Genomic DNA, 14,390 nt, shown 5'->3' with positions numbered 1-14,390 from the left:
ACCTCCCACAAAGCAGACTGGCTTTGCTAGGGCTTGGGGGAATTCAAATCTGCTACTATTTGCTGACTGGCCTGTTATTCCTGGAGTCTATGGCAACAAAAGTAGGGCTCCCAAGATAATTGTTTCTGAGGGTGTTTCTCTTGGGAATCCTTGAGATGTTTCTGAAAAACTTCTCATAGGAAAAGGGACTCCTCTTAGAACATCAAAATCCAGGCGTCGCTTCTCCCCACTAAGGTGGGGGAGGTTTCACATTCAAATGTGGAATTAATTCATCAAAGTAACAATTGTGTGTGTGTTGGGGTCAGGAGTACAGGCAGTCTGAGTGGGGAAGGAGAAGCAAAGGGAAGCTGTATTTCCAAGTATGGCTACAGGTGAACACGTCGTATCTGGCCTATCCGGCATGACCCAGAGCTGAGCTCCTTGAGGCTTAGCCTGTTCCAAAAAGATGACTTTGGATGCTAAGAAAACTCCAAGGTCCAGGAATTTGTTCCCATTACATATGTTTGGAAATTCTAAGTCTCAACATCAGTGAAAACAGCTTAAAGGAAAGTTTAAGCCAGGTGGCTTATGCCTGTAATCCTAGGACTCTGGGAGGCTGAGGCAGGCAGATCACTCGAGCTCAGGAGTTCAAGACCACCTTGGGCAACATGGTGAAACCTCATTTCTACCAAAACTACAAAAAATTAGGGTGTCGTGGTGCACACCTGTAGTCCCAGCTACTCGGGAGGCTGAGGTAGGAGAATCATCTGAGCCCAGGAAGTCGAGGCTGCAGTGGGCCATGTTCATGCCACTGCACTCCAGCCTGAGCAACAGAGCAAGACCTTGTCTCAACATAAGTAGATACATAAATAAAAAGAAAGTTTAAAAGTAGAAGTCAAGACCAAATCAGAGCCAGGCCAGAACAGTTATGGCTTGGAAATCTAAGGTTTGTGTAGGTTTAGGAGATGGAATCAGCATGCGGTGAAGGGCTTCATGAATGGATGGCAGCATGTCATACATTCATTGGTCTCTAGAGGCGAAAAAAGATCGGAGCTAGCTGAAGTGAGAGATGACTACAGAAAACCCAGTTGACCACAGTGGAGATTGCCACTGATCACCTACCTGTGCGGAGAATCCATTAAAGAAGGCATACCAGAAGTGCACCAGGGTGAAGGTGAAGTTCTTATAAAAGAAGTAGCTGAGAAACTTGCACATGCGATTATAAGACCAGCGGCCATGGACCAAGAGTAGACGCTGAAGATACTGGAACTGGGAGAAGGCGAAGTCACTGTTGAGCATGGCCTGCACTCCCTCCTGGCCACTGATGCCAACCCCAATGTGGGCAGCTGCAATAAAATCCCAGAAACTTCTCAGACAGAAAGCTTGTTTGCTGGGCTCCCAGCCTGGGAAGTGTAAAGGGAAAGCTGAGATGATGTTGTACAAACCCCTTTATTTTACATTTGGAAAATGCTTTTAGGCTCAGTGCAAACTGTCTCTTACCTAGTGGAGTCTTTTCTCCTTAGTGGATTGCCCCTCCCTCACAAACTGGAAAACAGCTCCCTTTTCTGCACCTTTTTGTTTTGTTTTTACAGAGACACCATCTCCCTGTGTTGCCCAAGCTGGTCTCAAACTCCTGGACTCAGGCGATCCTCTCACCTCAGCCTCCCAAAGTGTTGGGACTACAGGTGTGAGCCACTGTGCTAGCCCCGTCTTCTGTAGTTTGTTTTGGACACTGCCACTCTAGAATGCCTGGCATGGCCAGTACTAGAAGCTGTCCTGAATGCTCTTTGCCACTACTCTAGCCTTCTGGGCTCTTTCCTACTGTCCAGATGCTGAAGTTAAAATTTCTTGTTGTTTCTGGAACCCACTTAATTCAAGATGCAGGGTGGATGCCAATCGAATACAGTATTTCATTACCTAAGTTTACCTAAGGGGCTAAAATCTAACTGTATGTGATGTACATACTTTGTTAGTGAGAAACAAGTACTTCAGGAGGCCTAAGGTGACTTTTTCTGGATAAAGCAATTATTATATTTGATGGAAGAGAAAGACTGAAGTTCCTAAAAGTTGTAATTAGTTTGTGGTAGTTTGCCATTTTCTGGCATATACCAAATTCACTGGTCTGGAATACACCTACTGCACTGCTTGATGGGATAATTCAAACCTCTAAACTCCTAAATATCCCTAGGGTCTAGAAACTGGGGAAGAGAGCAAGAATACTTCCTAATGGTAACATTAGGTGCAGATAAAGCTGAAGCTCGAATATCTGCTAGAGTTCCTCGGTACTGTTGGTAATGTTATGTTACCATACTGTTATGTTACCATAACAGTATGGTATGTTACCATACTGTTATGTTACCATAACAGTATGGTATGTTACCATACTGTAACATAACATAACATAACAAACAGTACTGTATGTTACCATACAGTAACATAACATAATGTTATGTTACTGTTGGTAATGGTAATGTTACATCCTAATGGTAACATTAGGATGCAGATAAAGCTGAAGCTGGAATATCTGCTAGAGTTCCTTGTATGGGCAGAGAAGTTGGACTAGAGGACCTCTAGATTTGTCCATATCTCACAGACCTACATGTTGCTGGAGGCTGGTAGGTCAACATTCACCTGAAATTGAAACCAGTAAATTTGGCCAGGTGTGGTGGCTCATGCCTGTGATCCTAGCACTTTGAAACTGAGATGGAGGGGATCATTTGAGGCCAGAAGTTTGAGACCAGCCTGGGAAAAATAGTGAGACCTCACCTCTACTAATAATTAAAAGATAGCTGGGCATGGTGGTGTGTGCCTGTAGTCCCAGCTACTCAGGAGGTGGAGGCAGGGGGATTGCTTGAGACCAGGAGTTCAAGGCTGCAGTGAGTTATGATCACGCCACTGCACTCCAGCCTGGGTGACAGAGCAAGACCTTGTCTCAAAACAAAACAAAACAAAACAAAACGAAAAAACCCCTAGTAAATGTCAGCCATTTGCTTCTACTGGTCCAAAGTGATCAATAAGTCACCTATTCTCCTCCAGCCAGGGGAGCAGGGCAAGCTCTTGGGAACATAGACTTGGGAAAGAAAAGATCTCTGAATTGGGCATCACAGCCTACAGCCTTCAAAAAAGAAACAGACTATGACTCCTGCCCAGGGGTCCTTTCTGTGGACCTTGAGTCATCTCAGAAAGAAGGTGTGGTAGTTGCACAGCCTGTTCTGTGAATGTAAGCATGTGTTCTTGTGGGAGCCATGTGTATCTGTGTGTGTGCTTACACTCATAGTGTAAATGCATGAATTTGAATGTGTGTGCATACCTGTGGATATAGGCTGATGCCTGCATGTATCAATAAATGGGAGTGCAGGGATAGAGGAGTATGAATGGAGTTGCAAAACTGTGTAAATGTGTAACACATATGAGAGGCAGGAGTGTGAGCCAGCAACAGAGTACCACTCAGATCAGTTTTGCCTATGGAGGAAGGAAGGGGCAAGCCCATGGCTAGAAGCTAACTGTCCCCCTCCTCTCACATGCCTTTGATCATGCTGACGTCATTGGCCCCATCCCCGATGGCCAGTGTCACCACCTTCTTGTACCTCTTCATCAGCTCTACCACCTGGGCCTTCTGAAGGGGTGTCATCCGGCAGCAGACCACCCCCTTGCACATGCACGCTGTTCGCAGCAGTTCCAACTCCAGGTTCCCTTCTAGAGCATAGGCCTGTAGCACCAGGACACACTCACTCTTCAGGTTGCCCAAAAAAGCTCTCAGAGTATGACCTTCCCAAATGGTTCCCTTTCCCTCCACACCCTCCTGTCCTTCACAGGGCAGGCATAGCTGCTTCCAAGGCACTCCACCCCCAAGGGAGGCCAAGCCCCCAAGTCAGTTCTAGGCATCCTCACATCTGACTCAGTCTCCAGTGGGAAACTAGTCGGGACCTCTCATTGGGCCAAATCTGTTGATGGGACTAAGAGCTCAAGTGACTTCTTGGGGGACCTGTTTCTGCTTGCTTCCCTCTTCCCTTAAGTGACAGGCCACATCAGTAGAGAACAATTTGAATTTGGATAAGGAAGAAATATGCCCTTCTCTTTCCTTATTTACTTCTTCCTAGAGAAGCCTAGGGAAAGGAGTCTTTCAGGCAAGGGCACCTGAAGGGAAGGGGAATAGGGTGACTCATGGAAGAGGAAAGGGAGTCTTGAAATTTCCCTGAAGTGTTGGACCTAGGAAGAGGGTTCCTTGGAAGAAGACAATAGAGTGTAGCTCTGTGTTGCCCACCAGACTGTAGCCATTGATGATCAAGCCATAGTTGCCATTGGCCACCTCCTCGGGTATTTCAAAAGGCAGTTTGGGCTTCGTGGTGAGGTAAATGTTTATGGGGTCTGAATCCAGGAGAGACTCAGGTTTCATCTTGTTCCTTGCTGTCCTGAAAACAAAGAGTAGTGGTCAGAGCCTGACCTGAAGTCTCAGAATTTAGGAGGGAAAATGTGTCCCCAGATGAAAGTGGGCAAAGGGGATACAGGAACTCTGCAAAGCACCAGCCAAGACCTCAGACTTGACAGCCTCTCAAGACCTGCCACTGCCATAGGTCCCTGACCATCCACATGCTACACTTCTCCATCCCCCATATTCCAGCCCCATTTAGCCCAAATGCTGCTTTACAAAATTTTTTCAAATATTTTAGTTTTTTTTTTTTTTCCCCTCCTCCATGTCTCATCTGTTCCTTCTGGTGGTGTGGGAGCCACACTAAGGGAAGAGATAGGTGGGAAATTTTGGGTCCAGAGACTGGCTGTGGCTAATCCCCCATCTATACCTGAGTTCTTTCCGAATAGTCTCATCATCCCTGCCTTCCACGATGAACACCTCATCCATTTCATCCCCAAATAGATTACAAGAATAGGCAATGTTCACAGCAGTCTCTGTAGTGAAGGGGGAGCACAAGTCTCATTTTGGCTGGTGTTTAAGACAGGGACAGGATCTTCATAATGTACACATACACAGGCTCTAATATTGGGCTGCAGAGCCCATTCATCCACATTTGCCATGGATGCAATCAAAGTGCATTTTTAAAGAATCAGTGGAGATCATGTTCAAACATCCACAGATGATTGTCTACCTGTACAGACTTGTGGGTTACTTATCAATAACTACGGTCATTCTGGCCTTCTCTAGAAAGCCTTACCCTATTTCTTAGAACAATTTCAGTCTTTATCTACCTCTCCAGGCAATCAGGATGTGTTTCTTTGAACAGCACTGTGCCCATCTCTATGCTAGATTTTATGCCCCCATAAAATAGTCTGGAATTTGGAATAAATTCATACTAAGAAAAAAATCAAGCCCTGAATCCTGGCTACACATGGTATCAGAATTCAGAGGAGAGATTGCAATTGTCACAGAAACTTTCTTGAAGGAAGTCCTTGGAGGATGAATAAGACTTGAAGGAAAAGGCATTTTAAGTGGGGAAACAACCCAAACCAAGACCTTAGAGTAGGAATTGGTTTCTTTGCGGGGCATATTTAAGATAATGGTAACATTAGGATGCAGATAAGGATGTGAAGAGCAATAGATTATCAAAGTTTTGAAGGCCAGATAGAGGAGTTCAACCTTTACAACATGGAGTCACTGTAGGTCCCTGAACAGAGGAGTAACATCATAAAATTAGTATATTTGAGGAAGATTAAACTGATGGTTGTATGTTGGCTGTACTGAAATTAATAAGGGCAAGAGACAGAGAGATGAGTTCAGAAGTTTGTGTTAAGTACAGCCAAAGAAAATGAGGTTGAACTGGGAGGGTAACATAGGAGGATTTTCAGACAAATTTGTGGAATATAGTAGGAGAGTGTTTCTATGGGACAATAGGGTACAGTCAAAGACAATTTTAAAGTTTAGCTTGTGAGTTCCTGGGTGACAGGTCATGTCTGATTGACTCATCTGTCTTCAATGACTAATATATCATCTGGCATAAAGTATATGCTCAGCAAATTGTGTACAAGATTGAGAATAAAGGTGTCCTCTAAGGACTTGATTTGACTTACAAGATACTTGTCAAAAAATGGCTAAGAAAAAAAGGAAAGAGGAAGAAAAGAAATGGCTAAGGTGGATAGGGAAGAGGATCAGTCAGTCTAGGGGTTTTACCTTGCTTATCTCCAGTTAAAACCCATAGTCTAATTTTGGCTTTGTTCAGGATGATGATTGTCTCAGGTACTCCATCTTGTAGCTTGTCTTCTATGGCTGTGACCCCTAACAGCTTTGAAAAGATGTATCAGTGAATGAGGAAAAGGGTAAGAGGCTTTTCCCCTTTTATTAAAAATAATTAATTATTTTTAATTTAGTGCTACCCAACGACTGAACTGGCACCTCAGTACTCTAGTGAGCCGGCTCTGTCCTGGAGTGAGGATCTCAGTGGTATAAAAATCAGCACATTCTGCCTCACAACACACACAGCTTTTCAACTAGATTACTTAGCTTCTGTGAACAGCTTTGGAATTAGAAACACTGCCAGAAAGATTAAAAATTACAACCAGTGCATTCTTCCATTATGGATTGAGAAGGTCCAGGATATACTGAATCAGCTGGGAGTCCAGTATCCAGCCTCCCTGGCACAAAGCTATGGGGCTCGCCTGCCAAGACTTCCTATCTTTCCTCCCAGAGAGAGCCTGCATCTGTCAATCCTCTGGGAGCCACTTTCAGAGCCCTTGCTCAGTCTGCTGACTGCCAGGCCCCATCACTGCCCCCAGTCTATCCCTGGCTTCCTCACTAACCATCAAGTCTTTTTCGACTTCTTCATAGATACTTGATAATCTGCTTTCCCGATTCTCCAAAGACAAGCAGGCTTCATTATGCCTCTTGCTCCAGTCCTGAAAGAATGCTTCATCCAACTCTCGGTAGGCCACCATTAGGGTGCGAAGGCCTTCACTGGCATAATCCTGGAAGACATACACGTGTGTGCGCTGAGTGGGCCTGGGCTGGGTTAAGGCTGAGTTAAGGGAGCGGCAGACTGACCCCACAGGCTTCATTTGCCTGCAAAATAGGGTTTAATAATTAGTAACATGGGGCTAGTTCCTAGCCTAAGCAGAAAGCAACTGATGTGCTTTTTCAGCAAAACGTCCCAAAGATGGGGGCCAGCATAGCTGGAAGGTTGAGAGTAATTCTGAAGGATAGAAGGTTCTAGCTTTTACTTGTGGTTAGGTAATTTGCTATGTGACTCTGGGAAAAACCAAGTTTAGATCTCTTACTTGTAAAATTGGGATGATAATGTACCCTCTACAGACAGGATAATGATGACTATGATAAGAGAATGAAGGGAATAATAAAGTAAAAAGAAGCAGTTATAAAAAATAATCAAAGGTGTTACTAGTTTTTACAAGCACACATTCACTTCCATTTTCCTCTCTCCCTTCCTTCCTCAAATATTCATTGGGCATCTTACATAGCACATACTTGTGTATTTGTCTATAGTTGGTTGGTTCAGTTGATTAGCCATAGCCGGCATGTTAATGAGGGCACCACTGAAATGCTCTTTGGGTGAGTTAGCATCGTTTTGCTCCTTAGCCACTGACATACCCTAACTGACCATAGCTAACCATCTTGCAGGAATAAACTCTTGGTCATAGGAGGGCTGGGTGAGAGTGTGGGTGGTTTAGGGGAGAATTCATATCCATCTAAGGGTGGGTTAGAAACAGACTTTGAATATCGAGAACTGCACATGACAACAATTCTACACGATCATTGCTATAGTGAGTGGCAAACTAATTCACTTTGGCATTATAAGAGCAAGAGAAACAGAATTTACTCTCAGTTCCCTGTGTAACGCCGAAGTGTTTGATGCTAGCTGTCAGGTGAAATTAACGTAAGACAATATATGGATGGAATGTCATCTCTTAAACCTCTATGATGTTGGCAGTCTAGGAAGCCCCAGAAAAGATTTCAGGAGAGTTTCTAAGAAGGAAGTGACAGTGGCAGAAACTAGTTTTGTATAGGACACAGATAAAATAACTTGACAAGCTTAACAATACAATGACAATTTCATTAATCCATTCAACAAATAACTTTGTGGTATGTGTTAACATTATCTTTTATCCCTACTTGTGTGTTTTTTCTCTTAGAGCTGGTATGAGGCAAACTAGGGCCTGGGAGCCAAATCCTGCCCGCTACCTGTATGTGCATGACCTGTTTGCTGATCCCTGTCTCAGAGGGCCTGGAGTTCTGCTTTTGCGTGAGTGGGTTGTTAGAGCTTGACTCTTACAGATTTGCCATCAGTGGTGAATACACTGTAGTATAGTCAGGCTTCACTGTAAGTGTCTATTGAGGATGGTAAGCAGGAAGCATGTCAAAAGATCTGAAACAGTTTTCTGGCTTCCTTTGAGGCTAGTCTGTGGAAATGCTTTCAGAAAAGGTACCCTAATTCACATGTTCTGAAAGGTTAAAAGATAAAAGTCTAGTCCATAAAAAATACTATGGCCTCTGGGAACCAGTATAAGGCATAAGAGCTGTCTTGTGTGGGACATTTCACTGACTTAAAAAAAAAAAAACTTGAGATATAATTCATACATTATAAATTTCATCCTTTTAAAGTATACAAGTCAATGGCCTTTTAAAAGTCTATTCACAAAATTTGTGCACCCATTACTAATGTGTAATTTCAGAATATTTTAATTATCCCAAGCTGAAACCCTGTATCCATTAGCAGTCATTCCCCATTCCATTTTCCCCTAGCCCTATGATGGCCACTAATTTACTTTCTGATTCTATAGATTTGCCTAGTCTGGACATTTCATATACATGGAATCTTTGTGGCCTTTTGTGACTGGCTTCTTCACATAGCATAATGTTTTCAAGGTTCATCTCTGCTGTAGCATTTATCAGTACTTCACTCGTTTTTATTGCCAAATAACATTCCATTGTACAGATAAACCACATTTTATTTATCCAATCATCTGTTGATGGACATTAGGGTTGTTTCACTTTTTTGGCCATTATGAACAATGCAGCTTAGAATATTTGGGTACACTTTTTTTTAAATTTTTAATTTTTGTGGGTACATAGTAGGTGTATATATTTACGGGAAATATGCGATATTTTGATACAGGCATATAGTCATCACATCAAGGTAAATGGGGTATCTATCACCTCAAGCATTTATCGTTTGTGTTACAAACAATCCAATTATACTCTTTTAGTTACTTAAAAATGTACAATTAAATTATTAACTATAGTCACCCTGTTGTGCCACCAAATACTAGATCTTATTCATTCTTTCTATTTTTCAATACCCATTTGCCATCCTCACTTCCCTCCCTCTGCCCCACTACTCTTCCCAGCCTCTGGTAACCATCATTCTACTCTCTGTCTCCATGAGTTCAATTGTTTTAATTTTTAGCTCCAACTAATTGAGAACATGCAAAGTTCGCCTTTCTGTGCCTGGCTTATTTCACTTATTAATAACATAATGATCTCCAGTTCCATCCATGTTGTTGCAAATGACAGGATCTCATTCTTTTTTTATAACTGAATAGTACTCCTTGTGTATATGTGTCACATTTTCTTTATTCATTTGTCTGTTGATGGACACTTAACTTTTTGCCTCCAAATCTTGGCTATTGTGAATATTGCTGCAATAAACATGGAAGTGACCATATCTATTCAATACACTGGTTTCCTTTCTTTTGGGTATATACCTAGCAGTGGGATTTCTAGATCATATGGTAGCTCTATTTTCAGTTTTTTGAGGAAACTCCAAACTGTTCTCCATAGTGTCTGTACTAATTTACATTCCCAACAGCAGTGTACAAAGGTTCTCTTTTATCCATATCCTAGCTAACATTTGTTATTGCCTGTCTTTTGGATAAAAGCCATTTTAACTGGGGTGAGATGATATTTCATTGTAATTTTGATTTGCATTTCTGTGATGATCAATGATGTTGAGCACCTTTTTATATGCCTGTTTATTATTTGCATGTCTTCTTTCGAGAAATGTCTCTTCAGATCTTTTGCCCATTGTTAAATTGGATTATTAGGTTTTTTCCTATAGAGTTGTTTGAGTTCCTTATATATTCTGGTTATTAATCCTTTGTCAGATGAGTAGTTTGCAGATATTTTCTTCCATTCTGTGGGTTGTCTCTTTACTTTGTTGATTGTTTCCTTTGCTGTGCAGAGCTTTTAAACTTCATGTGATCCCATTTGTCCATTTTTGCTTTGATTGCCTGTGCTTGTGGGGTATTACTGAATATATTTTTTGCCCAGACCAATGTGCTGGAGAGTTTCCCCAGTGTTTTCATTTAGTAGTTACATAATTTGAGGTCTTAGATTCAAGTCGTTAATCTATTTTGATTTGATATTTATGGTGAGACATAGGGGTCTGTTTTCATTCTCCTTTACATTTTTTAAAAAATTTACTTAAAAAAATAGAGTCAGGGTTGTGCTTTGTTGCCCAGGCTGGTCTCGAGCTCCTGGGCTCAAGTGATCTTCCTGCCTCAACTTCCCAAAGTGTTGGGATTACAGGCATGAGCCACAATGCCCGTCCTAGTTTAATTATTCTGCATATGAATAATATTGTTTTCCCAGCATCATTTATTGACGAGACTGTCTTTTCCCCAGGGTATGTTCTTGGCAACTTTGTCCAAAATTAGTTTACTGTGTGTGTATGAATTTGTTTCTGGGTTCTCTATTCTGTTACATTGGTCTATGTGTCTGTTTTTATGCCATTGCTATACTGTTTTGGTTACTATAGCTCTATAGTATAATTTAAACTCAGGTAATGTGATTCCTCCAGTTTTGTTATTTTTGCTCAGGATAGCTTTGGCTATTCTGGGTCTTTTATGGTTCCATATAAATTTTAGGATTGTTTTTTCTATTTCTGTGAAGGATGTCATTGATATTTTGATAGGGATTGCGCTGAATCTGTAGATTGCTTTGGGTAGTATGGACATTTTAACAATATTTACTCTTCCAACTCATGAAGTATCTTTTCATTTTTTTGTGTCCTCTTCAATTTATTTCATCAATGTTTTATAGTTTTCATTGTAGAGATCTTTCACTTCTTTGGTAAAGTTAATTCTGAGGTATTTAATTCTCCCTGTAGCTACTGTAAATGGGATTACTTTCTTGATATCTTTTTCAGATTGCTTGCTGTTGGCATATAGAAATGCTATTGATTTTTGTATATTGAGTATGTATCCTGCAACATTACTGAATTTGCTTATCAGTTCTAACAGTTATTTTGGTGGAATCTTTAGGTTTTTCCAAATATAAGATCATATCAACTGCAAACAAGGATAATTTGACTTCTTCCTTTCTAATTTGGGTGTCCTTTATTACTTTCTGTTGTCTGATTGCTCTAGCTAGGACTTCCAGTACTATACTGAATAACAGTGCTGAAAGTGGGTATCCTTGTTGTGTTCCAGATCTTGGAGGAAAAACTTTCAGTTTTTCTCCATTCAATGTGATACTAGGGACTTGGGTGTTGTGATCTAAGTCGTGTCTGCATTAGGAGGCACCCCAAGCCCAGGAACACTGTCATTTTTGCAGACTTATAGCGGTACAAGTGGTCTTGGATAAGATGGTGGTCTTGGATAAAATCTGGAAGAATTATCTGGATTACTAGGCAAAGACTCTTATTTTCTTCCTTTATATTCTCCCAACTAAATGGAGTCTCTCTCTCTCTATGCTGAACTGCCTCGAGCTGGGACACAAGCAACCCTGTGACCACCACTGTGACTGTGGTGGCTGAGACCTGAAGCCAGCACAACTCTGGGTCTTGCCCAATGCCCTCTGTAACCACTACCTGGTTACCACCTATGTTCACTCAAGGGCCTAGAGCTCTACAATCAGCAGGTGGTGAAGCCAGCCACTCTTGTGTCCTTCACTTCAGGGTGGTGATTCTCCAAGGCTCCAGCCTGGTCCAGAGATGTCATTTGGGATCCAGGACCCAGAGTCATAAACCCAAAAAATCCACTTGGTGCTTTATTCCACTGCAGTTAAGTTGGCATTGAAACCACAAGACAATGGTTTTTCCCACTCTTCCCTCCCTTCTCTCCCTTTTTCCCAGGTAGTGGAGTTTCTCCCTGTGTCCACCATCATGACAGGCTTATGGGGAGTACTGCCAGGGTACTGATGATGTTCACTTAAGGCCCCAAAGTTCTTCAATCAGCCTGTGGTAAATGCTTCCAGGCTTGGAACTCCCCCTTCAGGGCAATGGGCTATCTTCTGGCCAAGGGTAGGTTTAGAAATGCCATCTAAGAGCCAACGCTTGGAATTGGGGGCCCCTGGAGCCTGCTTGTGCTGTGGCCAAGCTGGTAGCTGAGCTGCAAGATAAAGTCCTCTTTATTTTTCCCTCTCCTTTTTTCAAATAGAAGGGGTCTCTCCTTGTAGTCACTACAGTGTGAATATGCTGAGTGACACCTGAAACCAGCACATCTCACAGTCTCACCCAAGGCTCATGGCATGTATTACCTGGTTAGTGCTATTGATTATTCAGGACCCTAGGGCTCTTAGGTCTGGAGGTGATAAATCCTGCCAGGACTGGGTCCCCTTCAAGGTAGTGGGTTCCCTTTGGCCCAGGGCATGTCTAAAAATCTCACCTAAGAGCTAGGGCCTGGAATGGGGGCCTCATGACTTTGCCTAGTGCCCTGACCTACCGTGGCTGAGCTGGTGTCCAAGTTGCAAAACAAAATCCTTTTTATTATTCCCTTTCCTCTCCTCAAATGGAAGGAAGGGGTCTCTTTTGGAGGTATGTGTTGTGCTGCCTGGGGTTGGGGTAGGGGTAGGGGTGGCACTCCCTTAGCCACCCAGACTAGTGTCTCACTGGGTCTCATGACCCTCCAAGTCCAGTGGCTCTGAACCCAGTATAGGAGTAGGACTTGGCTAGGAGTTGCAGTCCTTGTGGCCTTGACAGCCTGTCAAGTTTATTTAGAACCCAAGAGCACTTTAACCTGTGATGGTGAAGCTTGCAGAAACTCAAGGTCTTTTTTTGAGACAGAGTTTCGCTCTTGTTGCCCAGGCTGGAGTGCAGTAGCACTGTCACAGGTCACTGCGACCTCCACCTCCCGGGTTGAAGCAAATCTCCTACCTTAGCCTCCCAAGTAGCTGGAATTACAGGCATGCACCACCATGTCTGGCTAATTTTTTGTATTTTTAGTAGAGATAGGTTTCTCCATGGTGGTCAGACTGGTTTCAAACTCCAGACCTCAGGTGATCTGCCCACCTTGGCCTCCCAAAGTGTTGGGATTACAGGCGTGAGCCACTGTGCCCAGCCAGAAACTTAAGTGCTGACTGTTGGGATGGGTGATTCCCCTCTGGCTAGGGCTAGTCTAAATGCTCCCTCTGTGGGCACTGGTTGTGTTTTGACTGGTGTTGGCAGCACTGAGTTCCCATAATTGCTGCACTCTCCCTCCCCCAAATTCACAGATACTCTGCACAATGTGGCCACTGCTAGGGGATGCAGGAGGGCTGATGCTAGTGATTCAAGACTGTCTTTCCTACCCTCTTCAGTACACCTTTCAGTGATATGAAGTTAACATCAGATACTCTGATTGCTCATCTGTTTTTGGTTCTTTGAGGGTGATTTTTAATGTAGATAGTTGTCAAATATGGTGTTCCTGTGGGGAAAATGATCAGTGAAGGATTCTATTTATCCATCTTGCTCCCATCCCTCCACCTGTGTACATGTTTTTGTATGGGTGTATATTTTCATTTCTCTAGGAAATATACCTTGGAGTGGAATTGCTAGGTTATATGATCACTTTATGCTTAACTTTTTAAGGAAATGCCAGACTGTTTTCCAAAATGGCTGTGCTATTTTACTTTCCCATCAGCAATGTAGAGGGGTTACAATTTCTCTGCATCCTTGTCAATGCTTATTATTGTCTGGTTATCTTTCTTTTTCCTTCAAATATTTGATTTTAGCCACCCTAGTGGGTGTAACGTGGATTTTGTGGGTTTGATTTTTGTATTTCTCTAATGACTAATGATGTTGAATAGCTCTTCATGAGCTTATTGGCCATTTGTTCTCTGGCTTCTGGCTGTGTGTTAATGGAGAGTCAAGTTGAGGTGACTTAATAAAACAGAATATTCTCTGATTTATCAAACATTTTTGTGATCTATCTTCATTCTTATTCTGTCCCTTGTTTTCTCCCTAGTCCCCCAACTCTTTGCATATACAGATTTAGAGGTGAAAACCGCAAAGAGTATGGATCTGGTTTTCCTTTCTTGTGCCCGACGGCTGGAGCTACTCTCTCTTTTCGATATATCCCAAATCCTAGAGTGTAGAAGTAAGGTAGGGTAGGGTAGAGAAGGTGCCTTTGATGATTCCAATCCTGTAGACAACAGAGAGAGGTATCGAACAGTCCAGGCCTGATGTTTTCTATTCTAGGTAGTCTGTTCTCATCATGGCTGGGGGGTAGGGCCTCCCATAACAACAGGTCCTATT

The 14,390-nt window shown here is 42.6% G+C and overlaps 1 protein-coding gene across 1 annotated transcript in view; it reads right to left on the bottom strand.

Annotated features, from left to right (window-relative positions):
• LOC105539700 (phospholipid-transporting ATPase FetA-like) overlaps positions 1-14,390 on the bottom strand; it is a 113,340-nt gene that overhangs the window by 5,451 nt on the left and 93,499 nt on the right. The window contains exons 18-23 of the mRNA XM_011980109.1: positions 6,727-6,891; positions 6,101-6,212; positions 4,779-4,884; positions 4,244-4,391; positions 3,505-3,688; positions 1,102-1,325 (exon numbers count right to left, since the gene is read on the bottom strand). Coding sequence (XP_011835499.1) covers positions 1,102-1,325; positions 3,505-3,688; positions 4,244-4,391; positions 4,779-4,884; positions 6,101-6,212; positions 6,727-6,891 — 939 coding nt within the window. The remainder of the gene's footprint in view (positions 1-1,101; positions 1,326-3,504; positions 3,689-4,243; positions 4,392-4,778; positions 4,885-6,100; positions 6,213-6,726; positions 6,892-14,390) is intronic.

The sequence above is a fragment of the Mandrillus leucophaeus genome, unplaced genomic scaffold, assembly GCF_000951045.1.
Source record: "Mandrillus leucophaeus isolate KB7577 unplaced genomic scaffold, Mleu.le_1.0 Scaffold208, whole genome shotgun sequence".
Classification (NCBI taxonomy): domain Eukaryota; kingdom Metazoa; phylum Chordata; class Mammalia; order Primates; family Cercopithecidae; genus Mandrillus; species Mandrillus leucophaeus.
This window is presented reverse-complemented; position numbering and strand designations above follow the sequence as displayed.